This window comes from Eretmochelys imbricata, chromosome 9 (assembly GCF_965152235.1).
Source record: "Eretmochelys imbricata isolate rEreImb1 chromosome 9, rEreImb1.hap1, whole genome shotgun sequence".
NCBI lineage: Eukaryota > Metazoa > Chordata > Testudines > Cheloniidae > Eretmochelys > Eretmochelys imbricata.
The window spans coordinates 759,677-774,401 of NC_135580.1; the positions used below are offsets into that span (position 1 = coordinate 759,677).

The 14,725-nt window shown below is 47.6% G+C and overlaps 1 protein-coding gene across 1 annotated transcript in view; it reads right to left on the minus strand.

Annotated features, from left to right (window-relative positions):
• Positions 1–14,725, minus strand: part of BDH1 (3-hydroxybutyrate dehydrogenase 1) — a 44,313-nt gene that overhangs the window by 11,578 nt on the left and 18,010 nt on the right. The window contains exons 3-5 of the mRNA XM_077827045.1: positions 12,822–12,894; positions 8,795–8,905; positions 2,091–2,232 (exon numbers count right to left, since the gene is read on the minus strand). Coding sequence (XP_077683171.1) covers positions 2,091–2,232; positions 8,795–8,905; positions 12,822–12,894 — 326 coding nt within the window. The remainder of the gene's footprint in view (positions 1–2,090; positions 2,233–8,794; positions 8,906–12,821; positions 12,895–14,725) is intronic.

Genomic DNA, 14,725 nt, shown 5'->3' on the forward strand with positions numbered 1-14,725 from the left:
TAAGATTTGAATAAAGAGACCGTTGGAATAAGACATGAATCTAATCTATAATCCACTAACACACCCCCGTACACACACAGCTGCCGCCCTCCCACTTCCCTTCTCCCCATGACTGGAGAGGTGTTAACAGGCTACTTCCCCTGAAACGGTCCCTTGAAATATGTGTTAACTCCTTATGCTAAACAATCTGTTCCACCTTGTGTATAGCTGTGACAGCTGAGTTCATCTCCCAGATCTGAGGGAGAGCTCTGTGTAAGCTCAAAGGCTTGTCTCTCTCCCACAACAGAAGTTGGTCCCATAAAAGATATTACCGCCCCCACCTTGTCTCCCTTATAATCCCCAGTACACATACAAAATGATGGGGTCTAAATTAGCTTTTGCCGCTCAAGAAAGAAAGCTTGGCATCATTGTGGATAGTTCTCTGAAAACAGCCAAAAAAAGCAAACAGAATGTTGGGAATCATTAGGAAAGGGAATAGATAAGACAGAAAATGTCATATTGCTCCTATATAAATCCATGGTACGCCCACATCTTGAATACTGCCTGCAGATGTGGTTGCCCCATCTCAAAAAAGATATATTGGAATTGGAAAAGGTTCAATAAAGGGCAACAAAAACGATTAGGGGTTTGGAACAGCTTCCGTGTGAGGAGAGATTAATAAGACTGGGACTTCTCAGCTTGGAAAAGAGACAACTAAGGTGGGATAGGATAGAGGTCTATAAAGTCATGACTAGTGTGGAGAAAGTGAATAAGGAAGTGTTATTTATCCCTTCACATAAGAATCAGTAGTTACCCAATTAAATATATAGGCATCAGGTTTAAAACAAACATAAGGAAGTACTTCTTCACACAATGCACAGTCAACCTGTGGAACTCATTGTCAGGAAATGTTGTGAAGGACAAAAGTATAATTAGGTTAAAAAAGAATTAGCTATATTCATGGAGGATAGGTCCATCAATGGCTGTTAGCCAAGATGGTCAGGGACACCCCCACGCTCTGGGTGTCACTAAACCTCTGACTGCCAGAAGCTGGGAATGGGCAACAGGGGATGGATCACTTGATAATTGCCCTGTTCTGTTCATTTTCTCTGAAGCACCTGGCACCAGCTGCTGTTGGAAGAGAGGATACTGGGCTGGACGGACTATTGGTCTGGCCCAGTATGGTCGTTCTTAAATCATGTTGTGGATATAGCCCTAAGTTTACCCTCACAGGCAATTTGCAACAGCATCCTCCTACTGGGGGTTTCACCAAATGGGGGATGTTCTCCCTTATGCTGGGGCTCCATGGCAGACCTCCAGGGGAGACTGTGAGATACACGCATCCCCTGGCCATTCTGGATCACTCACTTTTGGAGCTGTGCTGGCCAACTGTTCTCAGCTCCTGAAGGGAAAGTGGGAGGTTTCAGGTGCTTTGCTCTCCCCTCCTGCAGGACTTTCCTCAGTGGGCCCCATGTGTTGGACTGTGCTGGCGTAGCCCAGGGCCAAAGCTCTGTACTAGGAGAGTGTAGAGAGCCAGTGGGAGTCACTGTTTAACTGGGAGAGTGCGGGAGACGGGGATGAGTAACTGAGATAGCAGCTGGCACCCAGTTGATTCTTAACACATATTTCAAAATGTAATTCCCGTTCAAACCATACCCTGCTGTCTACATTGCTTCAGGTGGCTCCTGCCCCACTGGGATGCTCCAGAAGATGCCCTGCTGTGCCTGGCAGTCACGGCAGGGCCCTGCTGCAGCATGAAAGAGGCTTATAAAGGCTCTGGCTGCATGCTGCAGCAGCTCATGCTGAGGTATCAGGGCAGAGCTGGAGGTGGGCAGCACAATTCCCATGGGGCCTGAGCCATGTGGGGCACTCAGCATGCTCCTGGCAAGTCACACATTCGGATAGGTGAGGCTACTTTTAACCTTAGTGACAGAGAGTCTCACAGTGATCTGGGGGGTCTGGATGGGACAGCCTGCTTAGCACTGCTGCTGCCTGAAGCTTTATCCCCTTCACACACAGCTTTTGGAGCCTGCCCTGAAAATCACTTGAGGCTGAAGCCAAGAGAGTTCCTTGTAAGTCTGTGACACAAAACCCAATGAACAATCTCCCACCTTTCTGGGGGTCCTTCAAACTGGCACCCATATGCTCCACCGCTCGGTCAATCTCTTGGCTGTTGCAGACATTGAGCTGGATAGTTCTCATTCGCTCACTCTTCATATTGTCCAGTTCTTGAGAACCTGCTTCTCCTTGGTCCTAGGCAGAGGAAAAAAATCAGTTTACATCTGTTCGGGACTCGTGTGAAGTTTGTGTAAGAAGAAAAGGGCCAAACACAAGCCAGCTGCTAAAAGAAAACCATGAGAGTTCAGTGGGTGGTTACTGGATGGCTGGCTTGCCCCTGCAGCTCTGGGGTGGAGGGGAAAGCTCTTTTCATAAGGAGGGAGTTACTCCCCCTGGAAAAATATCCCTCTGGGAGACCCTCCCCTGACCATTTAGCCCTGGCTGCTGAGTCTCCCACTTAATCTGCTTTGAAGAACTGCTCCTTTCTGAGGGAAAGAGAGAGTGTGAGATTTACTTCCACATGACTCAGACTTATGGGGCTTCGGTAATGCCCCACACTGAGAGCGAAAGGGGGCTGGGTCCCTCCTTCCTTTGGGCAAGTAACTCAGCTGAGTTGAGTTGAGTTGAGACTTGCTCTTTAAGATTCATGTTTGGCTGGGAAACTATAACATATCGTGTGCAGAAAATCACCCAGCAGCAAGAGTGGCTGTAAGCTTAGCACAAACCCGTCCTTAATCACAGAATCAGGGCTGGAAGGGCACTGGGGCACGTAGTCCAGCCCCTCATAACGTGTGGGCATCTCTGCACCCTTCTTTCCTATAAGCCACTGGCTATGCTGGGTTCTCACACACAGAGGTGAACATGCAGATCAGAGGTGCTTGTGGCCCTGCTACTGCTCAGGATGGTGCCTCGAGGCCAAAGAACCTGGCTGTCCCTCTCTCTCTCAGCAGTTTTCCCAGAACAGACAGACCGTGGAAGAGGCTCTCCCCAGGGCCGGCTCCTGATCACTCCCTCTCTCTGTTCCTATCTCCCCTTCTTGGCACCTTTCTTCTCAGCTGAACATGCCCAATCCCCTCAGTGGGTCCTTTCAGAATTTACATCTTAACCCCTTCACCATCTTTATTGCCCTTCTCTCCAGCTGATCCAGGCCATCCGGCAGCAGGACACTCCAAACCGTTGACACTGCTCCAGAGATCACACATGGGCACATCCCCTTGGCTGCATTTACTCTCACTGCATCCTTTTATTACACACCTCTTTCTCAGCAAGCTCGCTCTCATTGATATGTCTGCTCTGAGCGGTTCCCCCAGCGGTGTGGAAATGTGGGCTGTGTTCACGTAACCACCTGGACTCTCATTCGGTCACGTTTTACACTGTATTCTAAGCTCTCTCTGCTCTTGCCTCCTGTCCCCCAGCACACGCCGCAGCTCCTCCCTCTCCACATGGCACGGTTTGGACCTGATGCTGAGATGTGGCTGTGAATTTCACAGGCTAATCCCTTCTCAGGACCAGTCCCTTGACTGGCAAGACAGCACTAGCTACAGGACAGCTGTGGCCATTGCACAGATCCCTTGGTGACGATGGTGAAAGTCTGGCTTGAAAAAGCCTTGTGTCCTCTCCTTATTGCGAGAAACTCCCTCTGCCTCCCCTCCACAACGTGTCATCGGGAAACAGTTCTCTTTTTCTTCTGCACAAGCCAGTCACACAGCTCGTCCCTTCTGTGACGGCAGCTGAGCTCCAGTCTCCTTCCTGCTGTACCCTCTCTAGCTGGCTCTGCATTAGTTCCCTGCTGGTTAGCGTTAATATGCAAGCACTTTAGGGCTCTTCTCTTCTGACCTTTTACAACTGATTTGGCAAAACATCCCTGAGAGAATAAAACTGCCCTCACCCTCCTCTCTAGACTTGTAGATGAGAGAGCTGGGAGAGACCTGTCAGAGCACCCAGCCCACAATGCTGGGGCAGGCCAGTTTCTGTGGCGCATTCTCCAGTGCTTTGTACTGTCTAGTTCTAAATAGCCCAAGTGACAGGGCTTCCCCTGCTTCCCTGGGCAGGCTATCCACCGCCTACGTTCTCCCTGAGACTGAGGATTGGTCTCTACTTGGAAGTGATATCAACATAAACTACACCGGTCATGGGTGTGAAAACCACAAATCCCTGACGGATGTAGCTATTCCGTGCTTCCATCAACACAGGGAGGTGGTGTTCCTGCACAGACAGAACAACCCCTTCCATCGGTGTAGGCTGTCTACACACTATGGGGCTATGCCGACATAGCAATGCTGATAGTCTCCATAGGGCGGACATACCCTCAGCCTACCTTTCCCCTAGCTCAGAGCCCACTCAACCAGAAGGCTGATCCTCCCATCTGTCCAATCCCAACATCTCACTGTGTTGGCAGAATGATGGCCGCTGGTCCCTGCACTTCTGCTTCTTCCAAGGATTCTCCTGAAGGCTCCTCCTTTCCCAGGCCTCATCTGCTCTGGTTCGTGGTAGGATTTCTCTGGAGTTCATTAACTCATATCTCCGATGTCTTGTCTATTCTCTTCTCCATCTTTCCTTGGCATGCCTCTCCTGTTCCAGTGTGGGCTGTGTTAGCAGTGATTAGTATTTGCCCTTATAAGAAGGCATCATGTGCTTGATTCACACAGAAACATTCTGAAGAGATGCATATGAAAATGCAGCATGTTCAGACCCATGTGTAGCTTTTTGGATTGCTTGTTTTGATTGTGATTGGAAAGACAGCTTAGTGCAGACGTTGGTTGCTTGCTCAGACACAGGTGGTGCTGAGGTCACTGTGTATAGGCCAAAAAAGTCAAACAACACACATACAGCACATCTAGAGATGCCAGGAAGAAGTCACAAAATGCAAGCATGCAAATTCCTCACAATCAGAAGACAGGGCCGGAAGAAGTAAGAGAGGACAAGTGAAACAAAAAAATACCTCTCCCTGCCCCCACGGCAAACCTTGGAGAAGCTGGGAAATCAACTCCCAGAGAAGAAAATCGTGCAGCCCAGGTTCAGTGGGGTGGGTCACAATGACCATTTCACCAAGTGCTGGAGGTACTGGCCAGGACTACACAGAGAAACAGGCATCTTTTGTGAGACTCCAGTTCCCATTGCACAGCCCCCAGGCCTCTGTGCCACAACTACTTCTAGAGATACTTTTCAGCATCGTAAGGTCTCCTGGCCACTTCACCACTGCCCCTTCTCCCTCCCACAGCTACAAGCTACCTTGGCAGGACCAGATTCTTCTGTCCCCCCACCCGACATGTTGAGCTAAACCCCACATTGACCCGTGCTGAGAAAGGGACAAGGGGTGGGACCCTGATGGCCAGGGTGGAGAACAAGCAGTGGCCAGGGGACACAAGGATGTAGTGCTGCCCCCTCTGGAAAGGAGCGGAGTCAGTTGTGCTGATCGCAGATGCCCTCGCCAGCAGACTATGCCCTGTTGGGGATACGGTGCATGGGCTGGCGCGGTACTCTGTTTTCATCTCCTAGTGACCTCTGGAGCAGTATCCAGACATCCTGCCCTCTGCTATGTGGAGAGGAGATGCTGTCTATGCCATTTTCCCCATTGCATGCTGGCTCTACAGGGGCAAGATTTCCGCCCCGGATCTGAACCCTGCTGCCATCTTTCTGTTTCCCGGTTACCCTCCAGTGCCCCCGGGCTACGACCTGGTGGCCCCATCAGCCTGGTCATGGTGGCCCTGCAGTGCAGCATTCATCTTCGAGCCCTGGGAGCCTCCTGTGCCATCCTATGGGCCTTTCAATAAACTGTTCACATGCTCATTTGCTACCCCATTCCCCTGGCTACTCACTCCCTAACAACGCCATAAGGCCTGAGCACGTGAGAGCAAAGCAAGCAAGGACTCCATGACACGCCTAGCAGCTGTGTAGATATCAGAGAGGTCCAATGGAGACAGATATGTTGCTGGAAAAATACCTTCTTCATCTTGTGTCATCTGGCTCCTATAGCTATTAACCAAAGAGGTGAAATAAGGCTGCTGCAGGGTGATGCTTACTTGGATCCAAGCTGCCATTATCTTTGGCAAGGAATCAAAATGTTTGGAAGCACCTGGTTGTGAAATGATGCATTTATAGAACCACAGTGGCAGATCCTCAGCTGCTTACTTGGTTTCCACTCATTCCTGATTCAAGACAAAACTCTCCCTGACTGCAGTTTGAGTTTCCCTGTGTAAAAATCAAGCAAGGAGCTCAGGGTTTGACCCCAACAGAAGATTTTGACTAATTAAAAAGTAGCACCAGATGTTCATTGCACACACTCTATTTATTTGCATGTGGAGGAGGCCGCGGAAAAACGTTGTCAATCAAACCTATGGCCTTGAAGTGCAGCTATACTCTGCAAAGGTGACAACGTGAAAATGATACTCTGAAGTACTGCATTCATTTTCCACCAATCACTTCTAGATCAATTCACTTAATTTACATACTAAAAGACAACTCTTCTTATTCCCACCTCTAGAAATTCTATCTGGGATCTGAAAACCGTGCTGGGTTTCTTTCTGCCTCTAAGATCATCACCAGTATAATTGTTCTGCAATCAGAAGTTTGCTCAGTTTTGCTAATGATGCTTGAGGCATGAATCAAATTCAGGTCTCTCTCCCATAGCAGTATTGGTTCTGCAGGGCTAACAACAGAAACTTGGATTAGTCCATAATGTCAGGATATGACTTGAAGACTCACTGGGAGCAGATCTGCTGAGTAGGCTTTTGCCATTTTCACAGTCACTTTTCTGCTGATAACCCCTTTGAAGGCCTGTTGGCAGCACTTGCTATGGTCTCACTCTTTGAAGAACACACCAAGGGGAGTCCAGCAGAAAGTGCTACATCTAATTCCTGAGTGAGGGGCATTATGTGGAACACACTCTGCCGAGCGTTGGAATGGCGTTCACAACAATGCATCCCCAGAGCCACTGCCAGGCAGTTCAGGCCCAAAACATGGCTTATGTGGGAATTGTCACAGGCCAGGGTTTTCCGAAGTGACAGAGATTGTAGGTGCCCAGCTTGAGACACCATAAAGGAGCCTGAGTTTCAGACAGTGCAGATCACCCACCCTCTGAACATCCGCCCCTTTAAGGTCTCTCAGGTCGGCAGCCAAAAACCAAGGCCCCCCAAATCACTAGTCGCTTCTCAACATTTTTGCCGGATCTGCCCAGGTGCTGATGTTCATTCTACATCTCTTTCATCTTTAGTATCAGAGGGATAGCCATGTTAGTCTGTATTCACAAAAACAACAAGGAGCCCGGTGGCACTTAAAAGACTAACTGATTTATTTGGGCATAAGCTTTCATGGGTAAAAACCCCCCACTGAAGAAGTATTCTACCCACAAAAGCTTATGCCCAAATAAATCTGTTAGTCTTTACGGTGCCACCAGACTCCTCGTTGTTTTAATCTTTAGCTCTGCCACAGACTACACTGACAGACCATAATGTTTATCTTTTATTGCAAAAGCTCAGTAGAAATACTCAGAAAACAAGCGGCCACTGTTCTGTCCTTCAGGTAGTTTTAAAACAAGCAACAGTTTCCATGGACCTACAGTCCTCTTATGTTCTTTTGCTGCATAGCCAGTAGAGGGAGCCGGAGTTAATAAATGAACCCCTTTTCCAGAGCTGCACTACCACAATTGACAGAGATGCTGAAAATCAAATTTCCTTCATTTGAAACAATGCAGGAGGGGGAAAAAATTATACAATTTAAAAAAATAAATGAAAAGGCAAAAACGAGGGAATTATATTGAAAACATTTTAAAAGTACCTGGCAGTGTCTCTTTGAAGAAAATAATTTGGACGTGGGCACAGTTACCACTCTTTGGCATCCTACTGAGAACAAAGTATGTTCTCACAAGAAACTGGGTTGGCAACAGGTTTCTGAATACCTAAATAAGAAAGTGGTAATGTGTTTGGACTTTGGAGGGGTGGGGGCAGGGATAGCTCAGTGGTTTGAGCTTTGGCCTGCTAAACCCAGGGTTGTGAGTTCAATCCTTGAGGGGGCCATTTAGGGATCTGGGGCAAAAATTGGGGATTGGTCCCCCTTTGAGCAGGGGGTTGGACTAGATGACCTCCTGAGGTCCCTTCCAACCCTGATAGTCTATGATTCTATTAAACCATTCCAGGGCCTCAGGCTGACACAGTGGTCTGCATTCTGGCCCGTCTTACACCCCATTGAAACCCTCACTGTAATAAACAGGAATATCAAGACAGAATTTGACTAGAATACCTAGGAATTGACTTCACTTCCATCAGTACTACTGCCTTCACTGGAGTCACTCCTGATTTACACTGGGGATTAGATGTACCTCTGATTCTGGAAAATAGTAAATTTGCACCATGTGTCATCTAGTCACCAGAGGGTCAGGGGGTGGGTGCACTAATATATTAGTCAAAATACACTTTAAATAAATAGGCTTTATCAGATTAGGTCCAAAGACCCAGCCCGGAATTGACTCCAACATTCTGATTTGAGACAGTCCCAAGTTACTGTGTCCAGATTTTAGGTTCTGGCCCATTTTTAAATTGGCTCAGAGCCATGACATTTGGATCTGAATTCAGATGTGTAATTCCCCCAAATCTCAGGGTGGGTAGCTCTGGGGTTCTGGTCCTGGCCCATCTCCGATTCTCATGGAAGTGAAACAAATGCTTGTGTCATTTCCTGGGGTGACACCCACTGCTCGGAAATTGCGCAGTGTGTTACAGTGCATGTGAATTAGATGAAGGACCAAGCTCTTTTATTTCCCTACCTTAAACAGGCAGCCAGCAAAGACAATGAAGCCTTTGGAGTGCAGGTGTTTGGCTAAAGAGAACCCAAATCCTGAGTCACAGCCAGTAATGAGCACAGCTTTGCTACCAATCTGTAAAACGAGATAAAATAAATAAAACATATTAAAAGAGAGTGTTTGAAACAAGTGAATTGCAGAGAAGGGATAAAACCCATATATGAGGTTAGAGGCATCCTCTCCCAGGGACGTCCTCCCAACTGTGGGCCAGTTAGTGGAATCTGGCACATCCCAAAGGCACCAAATATTAACCGCTGTATTCAGGGTTAGCTGAACCGAGCAGGAATGAATAAATGCAATATGCAAACAAGAATTTACAGGGGGAGAAATATGTCAATGTGATTAAAGAAAGGTTGTAGTTTAATCCTACTCACTGCTTGTTTCCTGTGGCCAACCTATAACACACAAACCCTCTAGTTACAGGTTTTAGAGTAGCAGCCGTGTTAGTCTGTATCCGCAAAAAGAACAGGAGGACTTGTGGCATCTTAGAGACTAACAAACTTATTTGAGCATAAGCTTTAGTGAGCTACAGCTCACTTTATCGGATGCATTCAGTGGAAAATACAGTGGGGAGATTTATATACACAGAGAACGTGAAACAATGGGTGTTACCATACACACTGTAAGGAGAGTGATCAGGTAAGGTGAGCTATTACCAGCAGGAGAGCGGGGGAGGAATCCTTTTGTAGTGATCATCAAGGTGGCCCATTTCCAGCAGTTGACAAGAACATCTGAGGAACAGTGGGGAGTGGAGGGGGGGGGAATAAACATGGGGAAATAGTTTTACTTTGTGTAATGACCCATCCACTCCCAGTCTCTATTCAAGCCTAAGTTAATTGTATCCCGTTTGCAAATTAATTCCATTTCAGCAGTCTCTTGTTGGAGTTTGTTTTTGAAGTTTTTTTGTTGAAGAATTGCAACTTTTAGGTCTGTAATCGAGTGACCAAATACACTCACATATATCACATTGGGATTGACAGAGCCAGAAGAGTACCCAGAAGTCACCTACTATAGGACAGGCCCAACAAAGAAAATAACAGAATGCCACTAGCCATCACCTTCAGCCCCCAACTAAAACCTCTCCATCGCATCATCAAGGATCTACAACCTATCCTGAGGACGACCCATCACTCTCACAGATCTTGGGAGACAGGCCAGTCCTTGCTGACAGACAGCCCCCCAACCTGAAGCAAATACTCACCAGCAACCACACACCACACAACAGAACCACTAACCCAGGAACCTATCCTTGCAACAAAGCCAGTTGTCAACTGTGTCCACATATCTATTCAGGGGACACCATCATAGGGCCTAATCACATCAGCCACACTATCAGAGGCTCGTTCACCTGCACATCCACCAATGGGATATATGCCATCATGTGCCAGCAATGCCCCTCTGCAATGTACATTGGTCAAACTGGACAGTCTCTACGTAAAAGAATAAATGGAAACAAATCAGACGTCAAGAATTATAACATTCAAAAACCAGTCGGAGAAGACTTCAATCTCTTTGGTCACTCGATTACAGACCTAAAAGTGGCAATTCTTCAACAACAAAACTTCAAAAACAGACTCCAACGAGAGACTGTTGAACTGGAATTAATTTGCAAACTGGATACAATTAACTTAGGCTTGAATAAAGACTGGGAGTGGATGGGTCATTACACAAAGTAAAACTATTTCCCCATGTTTATTATCCCCCCCCACCCCCCCACTGTTCCTAATGCCCTACCTTGATTATCACTACAAAAGGTTTTTTCCCCCCCGCTCTCCTGCTGGTAATAGCTCACCTTAAGTGACAGGTTTCAGAGTAACAGCCGTGTTAGTCTGTATTCGCAAAAAGAAAAGGAGTACTTGTGGCACCTTAGAGACTAACCAATTTATTTGAGCATAAGTGATCACCCTCGTTACAGTGTGTATGGTAACACCCATTGTTTCATGTTCTCTGTGTATATAAATCTCCCCACTGTATTTTCCACTGAATGCACCCGATGAAGCGAGCTGTAGCTCACAAAAGCTTATGCTCAAATAAATTTGTTAGTCTTTAAGGTGCTACAAGTCCTCCTTTCCTCTAGTTACAATTTCAGCAGATCTCATAAGCTAAGCAGAATCTGACTGGTTTAATATTTGGATGGGAAACCAGTTGGTTAATGTAAGATATTATTTTGCCTAGCTATTTTTCATTATGAAGGTCAAAAAGGGAAAGTTAATATTCACGTCTCCTCCTAAGAACATTGAATGGCTGGAGGTCAGTGGTGGAGGATGTTCAAATCCCTGTAAGTAGTGTGTGAAGTGCTCTGACATCCTTTAGGAGCAAAGGAATTGACTTCGCCATTTTGATTAGATATAGGCCCAGGCCACTGTGTCTAGGTTTGATGTGCTGGCCCAATTTGCGCCAGGCATTACACATAGAGAGGGTGCTGCTATTGGTACCATTAGTTAAGAACCATTTACTGTGGCCTCTGTTGAAAACTAGACACTTGGCTTCCCTCAGGGCACACTGGGGCTGAGCGACAATGACATTAGCTAGTCTGACCGAACTCTCCACAAGATTCCGTCAGCCACTCGGGGTTGGAGCAGCATCTGTGATTAATGCAGTCAGGAAATTTTATAATGTCAGGCCTGTGCCATGTGCAACGGCAGGAGGGTACAAGCAGCTTTCCCTTCCCTATGCCTGGCCACAAGCATATCGGGGAACATGGCCCTTCCGGTGCTCCAGCAGGTAGGCACTAGCTGTCGGGAAGGAGATGAGGAGGGATGGGGCCATGCCCCTGATCAGCTAACAGTGCTATCTGTGTACCAAAGGGGGAGCACATGGTACCTTCACTAAAGTGAGCGTGGGGGAGGGTACTGCTCAGCCAGTACACCCCAGTGATTCCCAGGAGGCATTTGGGCAGGCTGATCTAGCTGTGCTCCTGAGGACTCCAGCAGGTGCATGGCTGCCCACCACGCAGGGCACAGGGCAGGATCTGACCCTTAATTAACTGTAATTTACAGCAATACAAATAATTGTGCCTGGTACTATGGCCATGGAGATTTTCTGTCAGAAAACACGTTTTAAACACTGCCCCGTGGTGAGTGTTTGGGAGGTGCACTATGCACATGGAAAAATGCTACTTGGCATTTACATGGTGCTTTCATCCCAAAGTGCTTCACAGACCACAATGCTCCCAGCCCCTGAAATCCAGACACCAGGGCACCCAGCACAGTAAGAAGGTAGAACTGTGACCAAGGACACTATCTATGGCAGGTCCCAAGACCAGAGCGTGTGAGCGACGCACAGTCCTTGAAGTGCTGTATCCTCACCACAAGTGCTATTATTCCCAAAAGTCAGTGGGCTCAGTACCAGAGTAACTGGGTCTGTGTTATACAGGTGGTCAGACTGACGTAATGGTGCTGTCTGGCCTTAAAATCAAGGAAAGAATTTCACACATAGGGATGTGAGAGACTAAGTGACTTGCCCAAGGTCACCTAGGAAGCAAGTACCAGAGCAGAGAACTGAACCTAGGTCTTCTGAGTCCCAGGCTAGCACCCTAACCACTGGGCAATGTGTCCGCTGTAAACCCCTCTTCTTCCTCAAAGTGCCACAGAACATATTGTCAGGTTTCAGAGTAGCATAATGTGGAGCTACACCAATTTCCACCAGCAAAGAATTCTGCACCTAAAATCCACTCACAGGGGGCAGGACTATTGTATATAGTCCTGTATACACTGTATAAACTTCCTTAGAGGGGAGCTTTCAAACTGGTGACTTCCTAATGTAGTAGAAAAAACACTGGTCTGGGTGTTCAATTCCCCCATTAACAGCACGTGTTCTTCTCCGTCAGTGGACACTACACACTAGGAAAGAATGTGGAATATGCTGGAGAGGTCCAACACTGGCTCTGTAGTGCAGATCAGAGAGGAGAATTTTGTCACAAGGTTTCTATCTTTGTGTTAAAAATCCTAGCTCGTCAGAGACAGCTGTTTTAAAGTACTGTCACACTCACCTGATTTATTTCACTTGCATAAGAACGTCTGCCACTTGGAGTCAAGAAAGGAAAGCAAAATCCTTGCACAGGCCTGCAAGAGAAACGAGAACAATCAGATACAGACTTTCTCCCAGCCACCGACCTTGAAACCTTGGCAAGAGCCACAAAGAGGTAATTTAGTTTTGCTCCTGTCCATGGCATAGGATGTAATCTGAGAACAGAGGGCTCGGTCTGCAAATCTCCCTATACCTATTTCTTCTCCACTGTGTCAAGCATTTTTTCCCAAAAGACTTGTTGCTATTCCCAGTAGCTGAAGCTGCCAGGATACCACTACTGAACCTTATGAAACAGTCACTAATCTAACGCACACAGATACACCCAAACATGAAATGGACAGTACACAGAAAGCAGGTTTGGTGGCAATCATTCCACAGTCCAATAAAACTCACTGTTAGGAGACGGTCTGTGATATTCAGCTGAGGGCTTGGCTACGCTTGTGAGTTACAGCACAAAAAAGGAGCCCCGGGCGCACTAGCTCACTACCCGTCCACACTGGAGAGGCACGTAGAGCGCTCTGACTCCGCAGCTACAGCGCTGCTGTGCGAGTAGAATAACGTTTGCTGCGCCCCTGCTGGAGCGCCATGGCGCCAGTGTGGACGAGGTCTTGCATTACTGCGCTCTGATCAGCCTCCAGAAACGTCCCATAATTCCTTTAAGTCAAGTGGCCACTCTTGTCATTGTTTTGGAATCGTTGCAGGAATGCGGATATGCCCTTTGAAAGCTCCGTTTCTGACAGCCAGTATGCTTACCTGCTCCAAGACAAAGCAACCATTAGTGTGAAATGCTGTCAGAGAGAGGGGGAAGGAGAGGGGGAGGCGGGGGCGGGGAGGGGGGTCTGCTGCTGTCTGAACTTACAAGACAGCATGCTGACATGCTCTCAGCCCCCCAAAACCCCACTCTCTCTCTCCCCTCACATACACACAACACACTCCCTGTCACACTCCACCCCACTCCCATTTGAAAAGCAAGTTACAGTCACTTGCATGCTGGGATAGCTGCCCATAATGCACGGCGCCCAATGCTGCTGCAAGTGCCGCAAATGTGGCCACACCAGTGCGCTTGAAGCTGTCAGTGTGGACAGACTGCAGCACTTTCCCTACTGCGCTCTCCGAAGGCTGGTTTAACTCAAAGCGCACTACATCTGCAAGTGTCACATGCCCTTAAAATTTCCCTTACTCAGTTCTACCTCATTACCCTTAATTACAGCCCCTCCCATCCCCTAAATAACACCTCTCTTGCCCTGGCGTCTGCACCAATCAGACGCTCTTATGGAGTTCTCACATCCCCTCTTAATAATTAACTAAGAGCTTGTGTGGCTTTGAGCCATGCCTGCCATACAGGTTACAATCCCCTCTGTACAGTTTATCTCCAGACGTACTGCATTTCCAAATGCAGTGTGGCATGGAAGAGATGGTGCTTTCCACGGAATGAGCATCCATTAGAAAAGCTGTGTGACTGGCAACAACTCACTCGCTTAGCTCTTCCCTCAGCTTACAAAGATCGTTTAAAGCCAGGGCTCAGTCAGAACATCCATGAGAGCAATCCAAATTCCTTCCCCAAGCAATCATCTCTCCTCTGGGCTGTGTCAGTTTCTTTCTGTTTCCTTCACTCACTGTTATTGCTGCCTCTGGGCTGCATCTTGCTACAGTCTCCTGGCTCTCTCCCCTCGGTTCCCTGCAAGTATTTCAGCTTCCCTCTGTGCTTCATTAGCTATCCCCTGGCTGGGTCTCTCAAACACTTTTCCCCAGGGAGCAGTGCTCTCTTTCTCTCGTAAATTGGTTCAGCTACTTGCAAGCAGATTCTCATCAGATGCCAGAGGTCCCCCCTAAACAATGCGTGTGACGCTGCAGCACGTTGTACAA